At 37.6% G+C, this 20,109-nt stretch overlaps 1 protein-coding gene across 1 annotated transcript in view; it reads left to right on the forward strand.

Annotated features, from left to right (window-relative positions):
- The window catches only part of LOC122806067 (GRIP and coiled-coil domain-containing protein 2-like), a 1,105,805-nt gene that overhangs the window by 1,038,058 nt on the left and 47,638 nt on the right, over window positions 1-20,109 (forward strand). The window contains exon 25 of the mRNA XM_044076306.1: window positions 7,878-7,962. Within this exon, the coding sequence (XP_043932241.1) occupies window positions 7,878-7,962 (85 nt within the window). The remainder of the gene's footprint in view (window positions 1-7,877; window positions 7,963-20,109) is intronic.

Below are 20,109 nucleotides of genomic sequence, written 5' to 3' on the forward strand. Positions count from 1 at the left end.
TATGGAGGAGCAGAGAATAGCAGTGAAGGATACAATGCATCAAATAGATGACATTTTGAAATAAATGGTTTCTGTAATATATAACATAAAGGAGATGACCTGATAAATGAAGCTGAATGACAGAAAAAAATAGCAGCAGCAAAAGACAAAAAGATGTAGATGTCCCAGTAGAAATACAGAGTACTGTACATGTTAGATGACCTGGAAAGTGTATGGATGATGAGGATATAAAGTAATAAGAAAAAGAAACGCAAGAAAAATGAAGTGGAAATAAGCAAGGAAGGGATTCATGCAAAACTAAAAAGGAAATTATACTGAAATATTTAGTGACAATGAAAAATGGTATGACAGAAAAATTGGTAAAGGAGGAAACAAAAAATGAACACAAGGATGACACCATAAAACAAAAATACTGAATAAGAGGGAAGTAAACATGAAAATGTAGACTACAGAAATTAGAAAAAGAAAGAAACCAAGAAAGGTAAACACTAGGTAGAAATTATAATTATGTATTTTGATTAAAAAGAACAACAGGTGAAACAATATTAGAACTGAAATTAATGAAAACAAAATACTCTTTGAAGGGAAATCCATAATAAACCTGGTACACAAATATCTAAAAGGTAGGGATAAATTACCTTTTATAGTTACTTGCATATATGGAATAAAAATAAATAGTATCGGTTATGTAGAGAAAGTAATTCTAGACCAGAAACTATACATTGCTAAAATAATATTGCGCACAAAAATAAAGGATGTAAGAAAAAATTTCGGAAAGAAGATACTGAAAAGTAGATTTAGTCTTAATCAAGATGATCGATGAGACATACCCCATGTTTTGAATAAACTGAATAACCATCTGTGAAAATTGCCCAAGGCAAATGCTTGCAGGATAATGTATACATAAAAAGTTCCCTTGTTACTTCTACTTCCTCAACTCGTAAGCTCATCCTAACATCAGGAAGATTTAAATTGTAATCTGTTCCAGAAACCCTAACATTCATAATCAGTCCCCCCAGTAAATAAATAAGAAAGTAAGTAAATAATACTGTGTAATTTTATTCACTAGGGATTTCAAAGAGGTGTGTGTGTGTGTGTGTGTGTGTGTGTGTGTGTGTGTGTGTGTGTGTGTGTGTGTGTCTCTGTGTGTGTCCTTTTATGGATAGGCACCCACCCCAGTCAGGCCTAGTTCTCTGCTTTATGCTCATACCAGTAATACTTAGGCATCGACATATGGAGCAGAATGCCTGATCACCAGCAAGAAAAACTAGTACATATATATATAAATTTGTATTTGTGTGTGTTGGGGGGGGGGGGGTTCCCTTCACTCAATAAAATTGTTAGTTTGTTGACAAAGTGAAGTGGATAGAAATTATATCAAGAGCTCTCATTATTGAGTGCTGGATTTATCAAAAAGACAAAAGATTGAGTGAGTGTGAGTTAGGATTTTTACGCCGAAACTTTCAGATATACTGAAAGTTTCACCATTGGAGCAGCAGTATGTGTGTCTGAACATTCGTTGTTAATGACAAAGTACGGGAGAGAGGAGGGGATAAAGGGTCTATGTTACGAGATCGAAGACACTGTTCAAACGCGTAATAGTCGAACCTAAAACATCGAAAACACATAACCGCAAACAGCCACGTCCGCAGATTTTTTCCTAGGGAAAAAATTTGCGAGGTCAAAAACCAACCAAACCACTTCTCAATCCTAATCAAGTGGGGGGCTTCACCCCTCACACACCCCAACATGGGGGGCTACGCCCCCCCACACACACACCCTAACTAAATATACCAACTCCGCAATCGCTCAACATTGGGGAACAGGGCAAACCGTGAGAACAGCCATCTGAATTTTTCCCTAGGAAAAAAAATTGCGTACTTGGCCGTTCATGGTTAAATGTTTTCAGTTGGACTATTACGAGTTCGAAGAACAGTGTCTTCGATCGCGTAATAGGGAACCGGGATAAATTGTATGTTGCACGTGTGCTGGTGTGTATGTCTGCTTTTTTCATAATGGTAGAGTTACGGAAAAGATTTTCCTAAGGTAAGGTGTAGGGTTAGTATTAGGGAAAAGGGTAGGGATAGGATTAGCATGTAGTAGTAAAGTAGTGCATTGGGGAAAAGCCCCACCTAGAAAAAAAGAGACCAGAGAAGGGATAAGTAACCACAACCAGATAGAAAAACTGTTTAAGAAAACATCAGCTGCATTGGCTTGCATAAAAAGTATTCAACCTCAAAAAAAGTAAAGGTAAATAAAATAGTGCAGTCAGAAGTGGTCCCCATATAAAGACAAAAAAATAAAAATGATTGAACAGACTCACAGAAGATTTACAAGACTAGTGGAATAAAATAACTGCCGTTTGGTTAAAAGTTAATATGTTTCCATGTATGTAATAGAGTGAACATGGGGCAAACTAATCCTTGTCTACAAAGCCTGCCGAGTGAAACACTTAACTTAAGCACTTAGGTTTGATGTGTTTACATAGCACACATTCTTTAAATGGATGGGAGTAATCAAAAACTTGGGTTTAGAAAAGAACAGTAGTGTTTGATAAAGTTATATGCCTGGTATATAAAGTAATATAGAAAGACGCTGATTGTTGGTGGTTGAATATGATCAAATTATAACATATAGTAGAGGTGTTAAAATATGTAGTAGAAACATTAAGAAATTATTGACTGTTGAGAGTACTCTCTGTTAGGCACAATCCAATAAAATTAACAGCTTGGAAAAAATAGAAGGACTAGAATAGTATTCATGTTAATATATTCAATATAGGATTCTGAATTGTATTTGAAGAGAAGTGTTGTAGTGGGGGAAGGAAAACTTGAAATATCACTTCAGAGATTTTATATAGAAAGATGCTTTATAAAATTGACAAATATATGGCTGAAAAAAATAAAAATTGGAATATATTAGAGCTGGTAGATTTAGTGAGAAGCTAAAATATGGCTAAGGGAATAATGTGTGTTTGTAGAATAGTGGGAATTATATAAACAGAAATTTACTGCCGTTCTGATAAAATATAGTACATCCAGTCAGTTAAATGGATTTCTCATGTGACTATGGCTTCACCAACCCTCAGTCATGTTGTATGTAACCTGCAAGCACTCAGAGATAGATTGAAATGTAAGTTAACTTCCTGTTGCCCCCTTGTGATGCTCTTATGTTAATATGTACTCGAACCACTAGTGCGCAGTGTAGTCTGGTGCCAGGTCATTTCTATAGTAGTGAGGGTAATATGTACTTGACTTCAATAAGCTAGTAACTCCTTCTTAAATTTGCATTTCATTAGCTCGGTACATGAAATGATTTTTGGAAAAAAAACAGTAGTTATATTGAATCTTGAAGTGTACAATGTGATTTTTCAGCAAATTCCAGGTCATGTTTATTTCGCAGTGAAAAATATGTTTGTTCACAAATAAAATCTGTTATCTGTCAGCTCTGTGGTGTAGAGGAATGAAGCATTGACTACAGGTCGGACGAGTAACAAGCCAGGTGATTGGGGAATTAGTTGTTTGTGATGGGAGTGGCTAACATCTGTTCAGCCTGTCCTGGAAGGGGATGACTGTTTGGTCCATCATGGTTCTGGAAGGTGATCCACAGAGGGCAGGAAACAAGCTCAGTGTAAATGAAGCTGGAATGTGTTTGAGTCTAGGAAGCAAAGCATAAGCATTGTAGCCAGAAATGACACATGAAAATATGCATATGTCAGTTTGCTGACTGTGCATGGCCCATTTTCAAGGCACACTCTTCAGCCACAAGCAAGGCAATGAGATCTATGGTTAAGAAGAAATCTGTGATGGCAGGCAGGAAGGCAGTCCTGGATAAGTGGAAATTGGTAGCTAACAGACATCAGGGAGAATAACATTGTCATGTGGTGTCATTATTTTTCTGATATATTTATTAACCACACACATAGCAAGGAGTCACAGTGAACCACAAACCTTGTGTAGCTAAGTGGCACTGCAGAGCAATATAGGAAACTACTGGATATCCAAATGAAAACAAGTAGTGCTTCGCAACACCAGCTCTGCTTCAGGGTGTGTAGATGAGCTGCAAAGGAGCTATGCAATGAAATGATGCAAGTAGACACAGCTGTGCATGGAAGTGGTGCAAGTAGACACAGCCGTGCAGTGAAATGGTGCGAGGAGACGCAGCTGTGCAGGGAAATGGTGTGAGGAGACACAGCTGTGCAGGGAAATGGTGCAAGTAAACAGCTGTGCAGGGGAACGGTGCATGTAGACACAGCTGTGCATGGAAACAGTGTGAGGAGACACATCTGTGCAGGGAAATGGTGCAAGTAGACACAGCTGTGTAGGGAAATGGTGCAAGTAGACACAGCTGTGCAATGAAGTGGTGCAAGTACACACAGCTTTGCAGGAAAATTGTGCAAGGAGACACAGCTGTGCCAGGAAACGGCACGAGGAGACACAACTGTGCAGAGAAATGGTGCAAGTATATATAAACATGTAGGGAAATGGAGCAAGTACACACAGCTGTGCAGGGAAATGGGTGCAAGCAGACAAAACTGTGCAGGGAAATGGTGCAAGGAGAAATAGCTGTTCAGGAAATGGTGCAAGGAGAAATAGCTGTTCAGGAAATGGTACAAGTAGACACATATGTGCAGTGAAATGGTGCAGGTAGATGCAACTGTGCAATGAAATGGTGCAGGTTGACACAGCTGTGCACTGAAATGGTGCAAGTAGTTACAGCTGTGCAATGATATTCTTACAGAGAAGTGCAAGGGAGAAGCTATAGGATGGTCACTCCCTAAACTGCATGAGCTCACTAGAAGACAAAATGTAACCTCATACAGAAATATATTTTCCCTTGTGGATTGGTATAATGATTAAGGTGTTTTCCTCAGAGACACAAAGTACAGGGTATGATTCTGAACTTTGACAAGGAAATTGTCTAGGCTTAAAATGGCCCATATGGGCATCTAGCCTGGTATTTACCTGTGAATTATGAAATATCTCAGTATAAAGAAGTGCCGGTATTAGCTTGACTGTTCATGTTAGCACATCCCTCAGAAGGATGGCAGTGCTCCAAGGGCCACAGGAAGTTAAGTAGCCATATAGTATTTGCACCTGCAATGCTGTGGTATCTACATATTTGATCACCTGTTTGATACAGAAATGAGATGGAAGGGCTGTACAGCAGAGGAGGAAAATGGGGAATAACAAACAGGGTCACCAAAAATGATGAAATATAAGACTGCCAGCATGGAAAGGACAGAGGGCAACATTATTTTTTCAATGCTAAGCACCCACTTTAGAGACAATAAAAGAAGGAACAGTTAAAAAAGAAGTGAGGCAGAAAAGAGGGGTAGGACAGTGTGTTTGAACAAATTGATACACATAATACAGAACAGTAAATGTGGTAGAAGTGTATACACTAGGGTAGGAGACATGGGACTGATGGAGGGAAAGAGAATGATGACAAATGGGCATGGACCGGATTTGACAATGGACATGTTTTTTTTTTTTTTTGGTGCTGCCCCAGGACCTTACCCAATGACTCCCCTGCCATCACCTGAGTAGCCTGTTTGTTCAGGCAAAACAAAAGCCAGGTCTATGCAGGCTAGGTAATAGCTCTAATTTCCATTCATTCCTCCCTAGGAACCCCCATCAGCCCTCCATTCTCCAGCAAGACTCAGGCAATAGGGAACAAGCCAGATACTCTGGAGGGTTGGCCTATCCTGTCCCCATGGCAGCACCCCCTCAGCAGCTCCTCCAAGTCAGCAGTCTGTACATTCTGAGAGGAAGTGGGCCTCTGCATGTTAGTTTCCTCTTGTCTACTTAATGTGAATACATCTATGTAGTGCAAGTTTGGCCTGCTCAAAACTGCACTAGGTGTCACCCATGTGGTCAGCCACTGTCCCCCTGCCCCCAAGGATGGGTGAGCCTGCAGTAACCTCCTCAGCCATATCCTACATTTAAGCTGCTAGTTGAACTCAGACCACCTGTGATATAGGCAGGGCTTTATTCTTCTGTTCCATGGAGCTGGCTTCAGTGCACATGGTGTTAGGCAAAATACTAAAGAAAGGGATCAGGCATGTTGGGGATAGTGTGGGTATGGTCCACTGGAAATATAATATACCCTTTTCCGATTGTTTTCCTGTCTAAATTTACTGTTGCTTTATCTAAATTTTTATTTATTTATTTTCCTTCATTCATATACATTTTCAGGAATACATGTTCCTTCTCATGGGCAAAGCATTGTTTTATTTAAATGACACAGAATTTTTTTTTAAATGCAGTTTGAGGTTAATGTTCATATTTTGCTTGAACTTCATTTGCTGTTTTATAGATTTTAAAAGGACCTTAGGTATGTTACAGGACATGCAATTAATTGCTATGTTTTACAAACAACATTCTCTAACTTGGCCCAACAGATGCAAATGGAAGCTAACATTTATTTTTAAAGAAGGACATGCCCCTACATCTGAGGTCAGATTACCTCAGGGGCAAAACAAAAAACAAGATTGTACAACCTCAGAGAACTAATACGTAGAGCTGGTGTGGGGGGGGGGTGCAGGGGGTTTTACCACTGCAGAATGGTAAATTATTATTTAAAAAGAAAAATCAGTGGTATCCCTCAAAGTCTCAAAAAACCCACTATACAACCTTTAATGGGTGAAAAACAAACTAAGCAGAAACTTCGCAGTGTGGAGGGTTTGAGTTCCACTCCTTGAAATATAACTTAAATACGAAAACTGGTGCAGGTCTGGAATAACTTCAGCACAGCTCGAACAGTGAAACTTGCTTTAATTTAATTTAATAATAAACTGAATGAAACATTCACTAGTTAAGCGCTTTCATCTGTCAGCATACAGACTTCCTCAGAACTAGTAACTAAAAATTTTACGAAAGTTTAAATAGCCAAAAATGGCGCCAAAAATATTTAAAGGAACATCTTCCTGTTTTGTTTAAAACATTGCACTTAAATCCATTAATACAAAGATATTCTAAAAAGTTGTATAAAAATGTTATATAAAAAATGTTATATATCACTTAAATGTGTTAAATACATAATAAATAACATAATAAATAACAATAATAACATTTTTATATAACATTTTTTATACAACTTTTTAGAATATGTTTGTATTAATGGATTTAAGTGCAATGTTTTAAACAAAACAGGAAGATGTTCCTTTAAATATTTTTGGCGCCATTTTTGGCTATTTAAACTTTCGTAAAATTTTTAGTTACTAGTTCTGAGGAAGTCTGTATGCTGACAGAAGAAAGCGCTTAACTAGTGAATGTTTCATTCAGTTTATTATTAAATTAAATTAAAGCAAGTTTCACTGTTCAAGCTGTGCTGAAGTTATTCCAGACCTGCACCAGGTTTCGTATTTACGGTTCATTTCTGTGGTTCTATAGTTGCATTTGGACTCCTTGAAATATGCTATGCACCTAATTCACTAATAAAAATCGAACTTTAAAATACATATTACAAAATAATAAAATAGTAGGTAGTCCACAGTTGAATTAAAAATGGAATATCCATTTCAATACTCTTGAAGTAAGTCACTTACTATGAATTGCCAATGGTTTGATGTAAAATTTCCACAACAAATAAGAGTAATTAGTGTAATTAATTTTATGTAATTATATGCATTAATATACAATTACAATATGATATAATATGGATTAATATACGATTATATGGAGTAATCATATGGATTGGATTTTCCTGTATTCTGAATATCTGTATATGGTTAGAATTTAGATAATAAATCCATATACACTGCAGACTAACGTCTGTTACATTCAGTAACTGTAGCTGGTTTGTAATGTAAAATCTGGAGAACACAATATCATATTCATGAGTTTATTATTCTAACTCAAATATCTTAATTTCAGAGAACAGACTTTAAGACATGTTGAAAGAATTCATGAAACAGAAAAGACAGAGCTGGAGATTAAAATTTCATCCTTGGAGCTAAAGGTATCAAAATGTCACATTTACCTTTTTTCTTCATGTCATAAACTTCAACCATTCAAACTATAAAACACATGTACATTTCACAGTGGGTATTAACCTATTTTTTGAGGGTAAACATCGTGCAGAATTACACATTTATGCTTTTACTGACTGACACAGTGTTTATAGTAAGATTAGTTTTAAAGTTATGAATCTGAAAAGTCAATATATCACCATGTTTTAATAATAAACATATCACTGCATATTATAGAGTAGTTTTAAAGGGCATACATGTTTTTTATTTGAAATATATAAACGTGTGTAGGAAGTGGTATCTTAGTAAGCAGAAATAGAAGGCAGTAATATTTCTGAAACAAAAGATATCATTGAATAGCAGATGAGGGCAATATGGTATTTCTTACTAAATGTCACTGTTTCATTAAGTGTTGTGAGATCCTAAGAAATGAAACTGAATAAAAATTACTACCTGAAAATTCTTTGATAAAAAACACTGAAGAGTTAAATACATTTTAAGTAAATTAAGTTTTGGTTGTCATGTGTTAAATCAAATTTGTATGGTGGCCTAAAGCATAATGAAGATAGAGTTAAAAAGTAAAGGGAGAGAGGATGATAATTTTGCTGACTCAAACTAGATCTTTGGTGATCAAGAGGTGTAGCAGGGATTGATTGCCGGATGACTATTTTGCTCTTTTATTTTTAGTTTTATCAATATTTATCTTCCATTCCAATATCTTTTGTTTCCATTCTTTCCTTGTTTCAATTTCCTTATCTTTTCTTAGCTTTACTTTCTTACCAAACCTCCCTGTGCAGTACTTCTACCAGTCTAATAATTGTCTTTTTTTTCTCCTTCATATTTTCTTTCTTTCAAAATCTTATACAAACATAATGATGCCAAAAATGGATTTTTTTTTAATTCAGACCCTCCTCTTCCTCTTTATTATATAGTGCTCGTCTTTTAACTGGGTTCAACTATGACCCCCCCCTCAAAAAAATATATGGTTTGCATATTTTTGCCATATTTTCCAGACAAGCCATAACTGAACCTTAATAACTTAATTTTCCTAAAGTTTATCCATTAAATAATTGCACTGTTTTATGAAACTCAAATTTTTATGTTTCTTATATTTGTTATAGGTTCATAGGTAGGTACTAGGCTATCTGCCCAAAGGCATTTGTAAGCCTAGCCAGAATGTGTGGCTTTCGCTGCCCCCTAAGATTAGTTCCCTGTGCCTCTGTCCAGCAGAGCCACTGAAGTGATCCCCTGGGGTAAACTTTCTGTTTCCCATCCACTCGTCAAGGTTTCTTTTGAAGAGTGTTAGGAAGGAGCACTGCCTAATGTAGATTGGTGTCTTGTTCCAAAGCATGGGAAGTCTCTGGGACAGGAATCTATCCCTCCAGCATGTCCTATTTATTGCTGTGGTGAGGTTTAGATCCCTAGAGCGTGTGGCTCAAGGGGATAAGATTGTCTTTAATTGGAGCATGCCCATCAATTCTGGGTTGGACATGGCCTTGTATGTCAGGCAGAGATCACCTCTGAGTAGGTGGTATGCAACTGAGTACAGCTGGAGTTTCTTCAGTCGAGCTGCATACGGCATCTATTTGAGGCCAGTGATCCTCTTGGTGAAGTACTTCTGTGGTCTTTCCAGCTGTTGCAGGTGTCTTGTAAGGTACATCCCAAATGGGGTGTTGTACTCTATGATGGGTCTCATGAGTAGGGGGGCACAATGACCTCTTTTGATCTGGATGCGAACCCTTTTGCGATTAGGTGGGCTACATAGAAGGATTTTCTAACCACTTTGGCAATGTGATTATCAGATGTGAGATTACTATCTACTTGGACCCCCAGATCCCTTATTACGTCTTCCGTATTTAGGGAACTACTACCTAGGTGGTAGTTTGTGGGTACTTTTGTTTTTACCAAAAGGAATGACTATGCAGTTTTTGGCATTTAGCTTGAGGCCATGATTTTGACACCAGGTATCCATCTCAGTGAGACCCTTTTGGAGGATGTCTGTGTCAGCTGGAGAGTCAGTTATAGCCTCTAGTTTGCAGTCGTTGGCGAATTTAGTCAGCCATAGTCCTCCTGTGCTTGCCTGTACCTCTGAGAAGTATATGCCGAACAGGAGGGGTCCTAGAACTGAGCCCTGGGGAACATCACTTGTAACCGGTTTAGAGTCAGACCTAGCTCCCGCAACTCTCACCATGTGGGTTCTGTCCGTGAGCCAGTTGGCAACACATCTTGTGATGTAGTGGTTTATGTTTAGGCTGGTGAGCTTGTCTATAATACCAGAATGGGGAATGGTGTCAAAGGCCTTAGCGAGGTCTAGGTAGGCTGTGTGTACCACCTTTCCCTCGTCTATAGCACGTGCTATCCCTAACAGAACCAAGATGCTATCCTCCAAAAAAAGGAAGCCAATCTAGTGGTCTTCTCCCATAAACAAACTCTACAACAGAAGAAAGAAACTGTTGCAAAAAAGAGTAAAATCCCACGATTGGAGGAACTCCCTGGTCAGCCTCAGTAAGAAGCTGAGATCCCTCATAAAATCCTCCAAAGCTAGTTATGAAAACAAAATTGCCACTGATTCTAAAGACAACCACAAAGCATTCTATAGCTATGTCAAAAATCTCAATGGCAACACTCAGATCTGCTCTGAGTTACAGCACAATGACTCTAAATATACAGAACCAACTGATATTGCCAACATCCTGGCAGATAGGTTCAGTGCTAACTTTACCCCCCTCTCACCCCCTAAAGGGCCCATCTTTATACCGTAAGAATGCAAAGTTCCTGTAATCACAGCTGCACAGGTAAAAACTTCACTCTCCAAAGCCAAGAATACAGCATCCATGGGACCTGACAACATCCCAGGCTACCTTCTACATGAACTACAGAATAAACTGGCACCCCACCTAAGTACCATGTTCAGTCATAGCCTTACCTCAGGCTTTGTGCCCATTGAATGGCGCACCGCGACAGTTATCCCACTCCACAAAGGGGGGACCACAACAGACCCCGGGAACTACCGCCCCATTAGCCTGACGAGCCTCGCCTGCAAGGCCATGGAACGTATCATCATGGAACTCATAAACAAAGACATTGGAGATCTCCAAACTCTGGACCCCACACAGTTTGGGTTTGTAAAAGGCAGATCATGTCTCCTAAACCTGATAGACCTCTTTGACGTAGTCACCAAAGCCATAGATGAGGGTAAGGTGGTTCACACAGCCTATCTAGATCTCGCCAAGTCGTTCGACACCATCCCCCACTCTGGAATTATAGATAAACTCACTAAACGAGGTATAAATCTCTATGTTACAAGATGGGTTGCCAACTGGCTTACTGAAAGAACCCACACCGTGAAATTAGCAGATTCCAAATTAGACTTCAGACCAGTGACAAGTGGAGTACCACAGGGTTCAGTCCTGGGTCCCCTCCTGTTTGGTATTTACTTCTCTGAAGTACCGGCTAACACAGAAGGTCTTTGGCTAACTAAATTCGCAGATGACTGCAAACTAGGAGCCATAATTGAAACTCCCAACGATGTGGACATCCTACAGAAGGGCCTCACTGAGACAGATGCCTGGTGTCAAAGACATGGTCTCAAGCTCAATGCCAAAAAGTGCATTGTCATCCCCTTTGGTAAAAACTCTGTACCCATGAACTACTACATAGGTGGTAGTCTACTTAACACTGAAAGTGTGATAAGAGACCTTGGGACACAGGTGGACAGTAGTCTCTCCTTTGATAATCACATTGCCACAGTGGTCAGGAAATCCTTCTACATGACACACCTCATCACAAAAGGTTTCTCATCCAGAAAAAAAGAGGTCATTGTTCCCCTCTACTCATCACTCATTAGACCCATTATAGAGTACAATGCACCTTTTTTGGTATGTACCTCACAAGACATCTACAACAACTGAAAAGGCCACAAAAATACCTCACAAAGAGGATTACTGGCCTCAAACAGATGCCTTACGCAGACCGTCTCAAAAAACTCCAGCTTTACTCAGTCGCATATCACCTACTCAGAAGCGATCTCTGCCTAACATACAAAGCTATGTCAAACCCAGAGCTGTTGGACATGCTCCACTTAAAGAAATCCCAATCCCTCCGAGCTACATGCTCTAGGGACCTAAACCTTGTCACCACAATAAACAGAACATGCTGGAGGGATAGATTCCTGTCCCAGAGACTTCCCATACTCTGGAACAGACTACCTATCTATGTCAAACAGAGCTCCTCATTAGCACTCTTCAAGAAAAATCTTGATGATTGGATGGGTAATAGGAAATTCACCCCGGGGATCACTTCTGTGGTTCTGCTTGACAGGGACACAGGAAAATAATTTTCTTAGGTGGCGAAAGCCAGGGTACCTTTTTGGCTAGGCTTGTATAGGCCCTAGGGCCAATAGCCTAGTACCTACCTATGAACCTATAGCCTTGGTAACTGTCTCAAAGAAGTCCACCAGGTTTAGGAGGCATGATCTGCCCTTAACAAAGCCGAACTGGGTAGGTTCCAGTGTTTGGAGGTTCCCAATGTCTCTGTTAATGAGTTCCATGATGATGCGCTCCATAGCCTTGCAGACCAAGCTAGTCAGGCTTATAGGGTGATAGTTTCCGGGGTTTGTTGTGGCTCCACCTTTGTGGAGCGGAATAACCGTTGCTGTGCACCACTCTATGGGTACGTAGCCTGTGGAGAGGCTGAGTTTGAACAGTGTGTTTAGGTGAGGGGGTTAGTTAGTCTTTGAGCTCATGTAGGACGCAGCCTGGGACACCATCCGGTCCCATTGATGCTGTAATTTTGGCTTTTGAGAGGGCTGTTTTAACCTGAGTGTCTGTGATTTCAGGGGCACTACATTCTTCTGGTATGGTTATGGGCCCTTTTGGGGGTGAGAGGGGGGTGAAGTTTGCGCTGAACCTGTCTTCCAGGATGTTGGTTGTTGGTGATATCAGTCAGTTCAGTGTATTTTGTGCCATTCTGCACTAACTCTGAGCAGATCTGAGCATTGCCACTTAGATTCTTGACATAGTTAAAGAATGCCTTGTGGTTATCTTTGGAGTCTTTGGCAATTTTTCTTTCGAAGCTAGCCTTGGATGATTTTATGAGGGATCATGGTTTCTTTCTGATACTGATCAGGGATGTCTTCTCTTCTTGGGATTTTACTCTTTTCTATACTAGTTTCCTCCTTCTATTGTATAGCTTGTTTATGGCAGGGGTCCACCAGATTGGTTTCCTTTTCTTGGAGGAGTGAGTCTTGGTTTTGCTTGGGATGGCATGATCCATGCATTCTTGTAGGTTCCCGTAGAATGCATTAGTAAAGGATTTTGCAGCTTGGACAATGTTATCCTTCAGCATGGGGGCTTTGAAACTTTCCACCTCGGTCTTAAGTAATGTAAAGTTTGCTTTTGAAATGTTTTTCACAGTGTTTCTTTTGTCCGGGGGTGGATGCGGAATGTGGATATCCAAATTTATTTGTTTATGGTCAGATCTAACCAGCGAGGAGCTGACTACCGGTGTGGAACACCAGTCGCCCATGTTGGTGATGACCAGGTCCAATATGTTGTCACCTCTGGTGGGAGTGTTGACCAGTTGAACCAGGGCGTTTGAGTTTATAAATTCTAGGAAATGTTGGGCAAGGGAGTTAGTACTTGAGTAGTTCTCCCATTTAATGTTTGGGTAATTGAAATCACCCAATATTAGGGTGTTTGGAAGGAACTTTATGTTTCCCAGTGTTTCCAGAAATGCTGAATGGGGGTCCTGGGACATGGTGGGTGATCTGTAACAAGCTACAATTTGAATTGCAGTTTTGCCCGTTGTTAGTTGCACGTGGATGATCTCTGAAGCATCGTGGTGTACCACTAACCTGGAGGTGTGGGTATCTTTGATGAATATGGATACGCCCCCGCCTTTTGTATTTCGGTTTAGGTTCTGTGGCCGAAATGTATGGTATGATGTGTAGCCTGGTAGTGGTGGGGTGCTCTCTGGAGCCTAAAACCAGGTTTCTGTTACTGCACATATATCGATTTTCTCCATACTGAGGAGTGCCTCGAGTGCATGCATTTTGAGGTTTAGACTTCTGGCATTGAGTAGCATTACCCTCAGGTTTTTGTTACTTGTGCTATTTACGGTGGTGGGTTTGTCTTTTGAGCCTTGCCTAAAAAAAGGCACTATGGGGGTGGCAAGAGCCTTGGCCAGTATTCAAAAGCCTATGGGTGACAGGCGCAAGCCGTCTCTAGCGAAGCAGTGTGACTTGTCGAGCATGTCATCCCAGGCAGATTGACACTGGATCCCCTTTGAATGACACCAGAAACTTAGCCAGTTGTTGAAATTGAGAATTCTTTCTTTATACCGTGGTATCATTCTTGGTGAGGGCAGGATGCTACTTAGGGTCAGGGTCATACCGGCCTGGGCTACGTGATCAGAGAGCTCTTCCATGTCTCTTTTCATGTAGTCCAGGGAGGTATGGCTCAGGTCATTCACACCAACATGGACAATGACAGAGTCATATATGTACTTGTTCTGGAGTGACCTGAGTGCTTGTGTTATGTGGTGGATTGTATAATACATTTTTACCATTGATCTTCATATCTTTATAATTTTAAAATATATTTTCAAAATATCTATCTTATTACTAAAATAAATTCCTGCTTTTTAACTAATTCTCCAAAACCTTTATTTTTAACTTTATTTATCCTTAAACCTATATAATCAGGATACAGTTCTCCTTTTTTATTACCTCAGTCATCCACACTATATTTTAGCCATGAAAACCACATCATTTTGATATACCATCATTATAGGAATTTAAAAGTTCCCTTCATAGTCATATCTAGCTTCTGTTACACCTCTTTCTGTTCTTATTGTTCTCTGAAAAACCATTACCTGTAATACAGGTTGCACCTTTTTCATATGCCATTTTAAGTAATCTGATTGTTCCATTCTCCATGTTATATTTTTCTAAAATATTTTATAACTATTTATTGCAATATTATCATAAGCTATTTCAACATCTATTCCTACTAATCTCACTTGTTTTCTTTCTTTTTTTAATTAAGTACATACATACATGCATACAAATATTTAAAGCATGGGCATTAATGCCTTTCTAGCTTGCCAATATACCAAACACTTATTCCCATAATAAGTGTCCCGGCTATTCTTAAAAATACCTAAACTAGTACTTGACCAAGATAAAACAATTTAGGGTCCACGCAGATAACACCTGTACTCTCCTGCAGCAGTCCTGAACAAAATGAACAAACTCACTATGCAGATAAGAATCTTTAATAGTCACACATAGATTAAGCACTTTCATCTGCAAACTGCAGACTTCATCAGAATCTGTTAAAAAAATGTCATTAAGTGTGCTTATATAGTTACTTACAACCAATAAAATCACTCTAACAATTATATTTGAAATTTTAAATAATCTGTCATTTAAAGAAACAGAAGTAAAACTCATTACAATAATTTTCTTTGCATACTACTTACACTGACCTTACAAAAATATGTAAAAAATATGTATATTTGCTATTAGTAATAAAATTGTTCACAAGAACATAATGTAAACCAAACTCTTGCCAATATCTGCACAAGAAACACAAAAAAAGTGTGTAAAATGGCAAATTTCCATAAAAGACATAACCCAGGATAGAACCCTGGTTCTCAGATCTAAAATCTAATGCTCTATCCTCCGAGCCACAGCAAGAGTTCTAAAAATGAGATCACTTTTTTATCTTCTATTGTCTCATTTCTAAGACTGGGGTTATAGTAACACTGTCGTTAATACCTGGATAACTAGCTGCAATTAACAATAACTCCCATCTGACGTCTCTTTCTTTTAAAATGCATTTAATAAACTAGTACTTGCTTTAATGTAATTTGGTAGTCTGTTCCATGCATCATCTACTCTGTCAGAGAACCAGTTGCTACACTTTTCATTCCTATAGAATCTTCTACGTAGGTTGTCTGATGATTCTGTAGTACTTTTTGATAACCCTAAACAGTCCCAGTGGTAGTTGTCTCTAAATGCCCTATATACTTGAATAAGATCTGCTCTTAGATATCTGTAAGAGACACTGTACAAGTTCAGATATTTTAGTCTTTCATAAAAACTTAAATTTTCACATCCAAAGATGCCCTTGGTATATTTTTGCTGTACTCTTGTTTTCTTATCTATTTTATAAGCATTGACATTTCCCTAACTATTCCACCTCTAACTCCATATATTCCATCTCTTCATTAATTGTGTAAATTCTTATCTGTTCTTATATGCATTGTTTTCATTAATATTGTATAGTTTCTGTTCATTGATGACTTTGGTCTCCAGTTCTCTAATATTTCTTTTTCTCATTTTTCCAAATTAATCTCAGTGCTTCAATCACAAGTATTAGTTTTACAAACCCCCCTTTGCTTACTTTCCTTTAATATTCTTACCAAAATATTTCTTTGATGTTTTTCCACATTCTTAAAAAATCTATACTTAAATCCATATAGACCAGGGGAATTTTTTTCATTAACTATTTTAATCTTTTTTCAAGCTCTTCTATATTCATCTTTTTTAAAACCTCATTTTCTTCATCTGTGAATTTTTCACATTCCCAGTCTACTTTATTGTTTTTTCTATCTTCTTTAATATTTATTTTTCAGAAAATTACCAATCCTTTTTTCAGTCTCCTCCTGTTTGCTAACCAAGTAACCCTCTTTAGTCTTTACTTTTTCCATTATTAAATTCTCATTCTTTATTCTTTTCCACAGAAATTGTGAAACTTCTTCTCTTTTTCCTTGTTTTCCTTAACTCTTTAATTCTTTTTTTTGTTCATACACTCCTTTCTATATCTACAAATCTGATATCCTCTCTTTCTGTTATATCCTCTTATTTTCTTTCTAAAATACACTTTATCTAGTTTTTCATATTGTTTTTTCACTTTCTTTGTATAATTCTCCCACCTTGTTATCCAGTCATTGTACATGTACCATATAGTTAGATGCTCTTTCCATAATAGTTTGCTTCTTCAAATGTTTGCCTTATATTTATGTTATGCAATTTCTTTATTCCTCCTCCTCTTTAATACATTCAAAGTTTACACCAACCCTCACCCATATTGCTTCATGGTCTGAAAAAAACAGCTTTTATTATTCCACTCATTTCTTTTAATGTTTCTGAGAAAACTATAAACCAGTTTCATTTTTATATCACTTCTTCTATACATATATTCTCTCTTCTTGCCCACTGTCATTTCTCCAAATCCTATAACTTTTATTTTTTTACATTACCCAAAATTTTACCAACTTCCTTCCTTCCTTGTATTACAACTGAAATCACGTAACATTATAATATGTGCTTACCAGAATATACAGCTTTATCATCTCAAATAAATCTTCTCTTTTTTCTACTGTTCACGTATGCATAAATCATAATCAATCTTAATAAGCATTTGTTTGTACAAATGTCTACACCAGTCTTCCTGCCACTACTGTTAAAACAATCATCTTTATCTTTTTACATAATAATCCCTAACATCTTTCCATATTTGAATTCCAGTGTACCTGTTTACCCCATAAGGTTTCATTTCCCAAAAACCTAATATCAGTCATGTAATGCCATTAATACACTAATACCCTTCTTACATCATTTATTAAACTATTAACATTTAAAGTAATAACATTATAAATCTGTTTCCTTTCTTCCTGTCTTTCTGTTACATCCTTTTCTCTGATCTTTCTTTCTTTTTCTGTCCTTAACTACCTTACAATTCTTCCTTTGTACAACTTGCTACCTTAATATTTCTTTTTCACTTTTGTCACTATCTTCTTTTTCCTTACTTTCCATAAAATGTTCATTCTCTTTTATCATCCCTTCAGTTTCTAACCTACATTTTCTCCATGTAACACTTCTTCATCTACTGTTTCTTCTACTTATGTTTCCTCCTCCCTTTCTTGCTGTTTCTGTTTATCTTCCTGCATTTCACTTGTATTATTTTCTTCATTATAATCCATTCAAAGATGTCCTATGTTCTTGCATTTATAACATCCCATTTTACAGTTCTGATTATCATGTCATCTTTCATATATATATATATATATATATATATATATATATATATATATATATATATTACATCTGTTTTTATCACATTTTTTCTGTCAAAAGCCTCTCTGCCCCCCCCCCCCACCACCACCACCACTCACACACAGAAACATGTTTTTAGTTGTCCCTGGTATTTTACAAAATAAAAAAACTTTTGTATCCTCAATATAAATTACATTTGGAATATGTCAGATTTTCCCCTACACTTTTTTCAAAATCACTCTGCATAATTCTCTCATCAAAAACTTTCACTACATTTATCACACTTTCATATAGTCCTTGTAAATATTTTTAGTCTTTTTCATATATCCTGTCTGAATTGAATGTGCACCTTTTCCTTAGTACCTCTATTTTGAACAGTATCTACAAAATGATTTCAAGGAAATCTATTACAATTCTTTTCATGTCCGTTCAACAACTTCTCATTTACTTCCTCTATTTCAAAAATAACGTCACAAAATGTCTCTTTCCCAACTAGAATAAATGTTCTCACCTCTGGAGCTTTAATTCCCAAATGCAATATCACTTTGCCCAAAATAACACATCTATCCAAAGGTTTACTGTCCCTACTTTGAGCCCTGACCATATGCCTATCTTGAACTGTTTCCCCTTGCATCTTCCCCTCACCTTCTCCTTTGTGCTGCTATAGTTGCATGTGAGTTTCCATGTGTTTTGTTCTTCTTTCCTTACATTTTCCCATTATCGCCATTATCATCCTCCTCCAGGTATATTTTATTAACAATATCAACTCATGATGCCTCCTGTCCAATCCAGTTCTTCATGGATTATTAAATCTTTCAGTATATCATCACATAACCCTCTGTCTGAAGGGTAGTAACAAAACACTTTCTGCACCACATTTTCTTCTGTTTCCTCTTTCTGACTTGGCTAGAACCTTTTTTTTTTTGGAATGGGTGTCTTGAACCCTGTCTCCAAATCATCATAATGATTAGGAGAAGTTCCCCGATACCCTGGCCAAAGTTCTCCTTGTAGTATAAATACCACCTCAGGTCTCCCCTAAAAAGAGACCACATGCCTACAAATCTAACTAAATAAACAAACATTCACTGAGAAAGTCGTAAATGTTTAAAGATTTTGTGAACTTGGTATTCAGTAGGTTCCTGTTGAAATCTCAAATGATAATATATTTGTTGAGATGACTTGAGTCTAAAATGTCAGTGAGAAAGGATTTGAAAATGGAAATACATGAAAGATGAGGGAGGTATGCTGCTCCTCTTGTAAAGGGGTCATTGTTAGTCATGGACGTACTGATGCTTAACGATTTGGAGTCATGGTATTTAGGAGAGAAACTTTTTAGACTGTTTTTTTTCCATCTCCTCATCTTTTTTGCCTGGCCTTGCACTGAAGAAGTAGGTATAATTGGGAAAGTGGTAGCTAAGGTGAGGGTTGACAGGTTTTGGACAGGATTTGGTAATGGTTAAGATGTTAGGGTTGATGGAGTTTAGAAAGGCTTGCAGTTATTCCAGTTTGTTTAGCATGATACCAGCATTCATTATAGCAATGTTAAGTGAAGTTGTGGGAGAGTAAAGCTTGCGTCTTGGGTTGGGTTCTAAATAGCCGTGTAATAGGAGAAGTTGAATAAGTGTGGAATAATCTAGGTATGCTTTAATGAAGCACTGAAAAACAGAGCTTTACTTTGTTTTAATTTTGTTCACATTTGTTAAGCAGGTAAGTGCATTGGTCCAGGAAGTCTTTGCAGGCGTTAACCAGGCTGCATGGCAAAGTACACAGTCAGAGTTTATACAAAGGTGTATGCAAAATAAAATCAATCAGTATATCAGTAAGTCAGTCTTAAACTGCATCATGCTGAAGCAGTTATTGACCAGTCTCAAAAGCATGTATATATATATATATATATATATATATATATATATATATATATATATATATATATATATATAAATATATATATATATGTGTGTGTGTGTATGTGTGTGTGTGTACAGTGGATATAAAAAGTCTACACACCCCTGTTAAAATGTCAGGTTTTTGTGATGTAAAACAATGAGACCACAATAACTCATTTCTAAACTTT

Source organism: Protopterus annectens, chromosome 7.part0 (assembly GCF_019279795.1).
Source record: "Protopterus annectens isolate FY-2018-M chromosome 7.part0, PAN1.0, whole genome shotgun sequence".
NCBI lineage: Eukaryota > Metazoa > Chordata > Ceratodontiformes > Protopteridae > Protopterus > Protopterus annectens.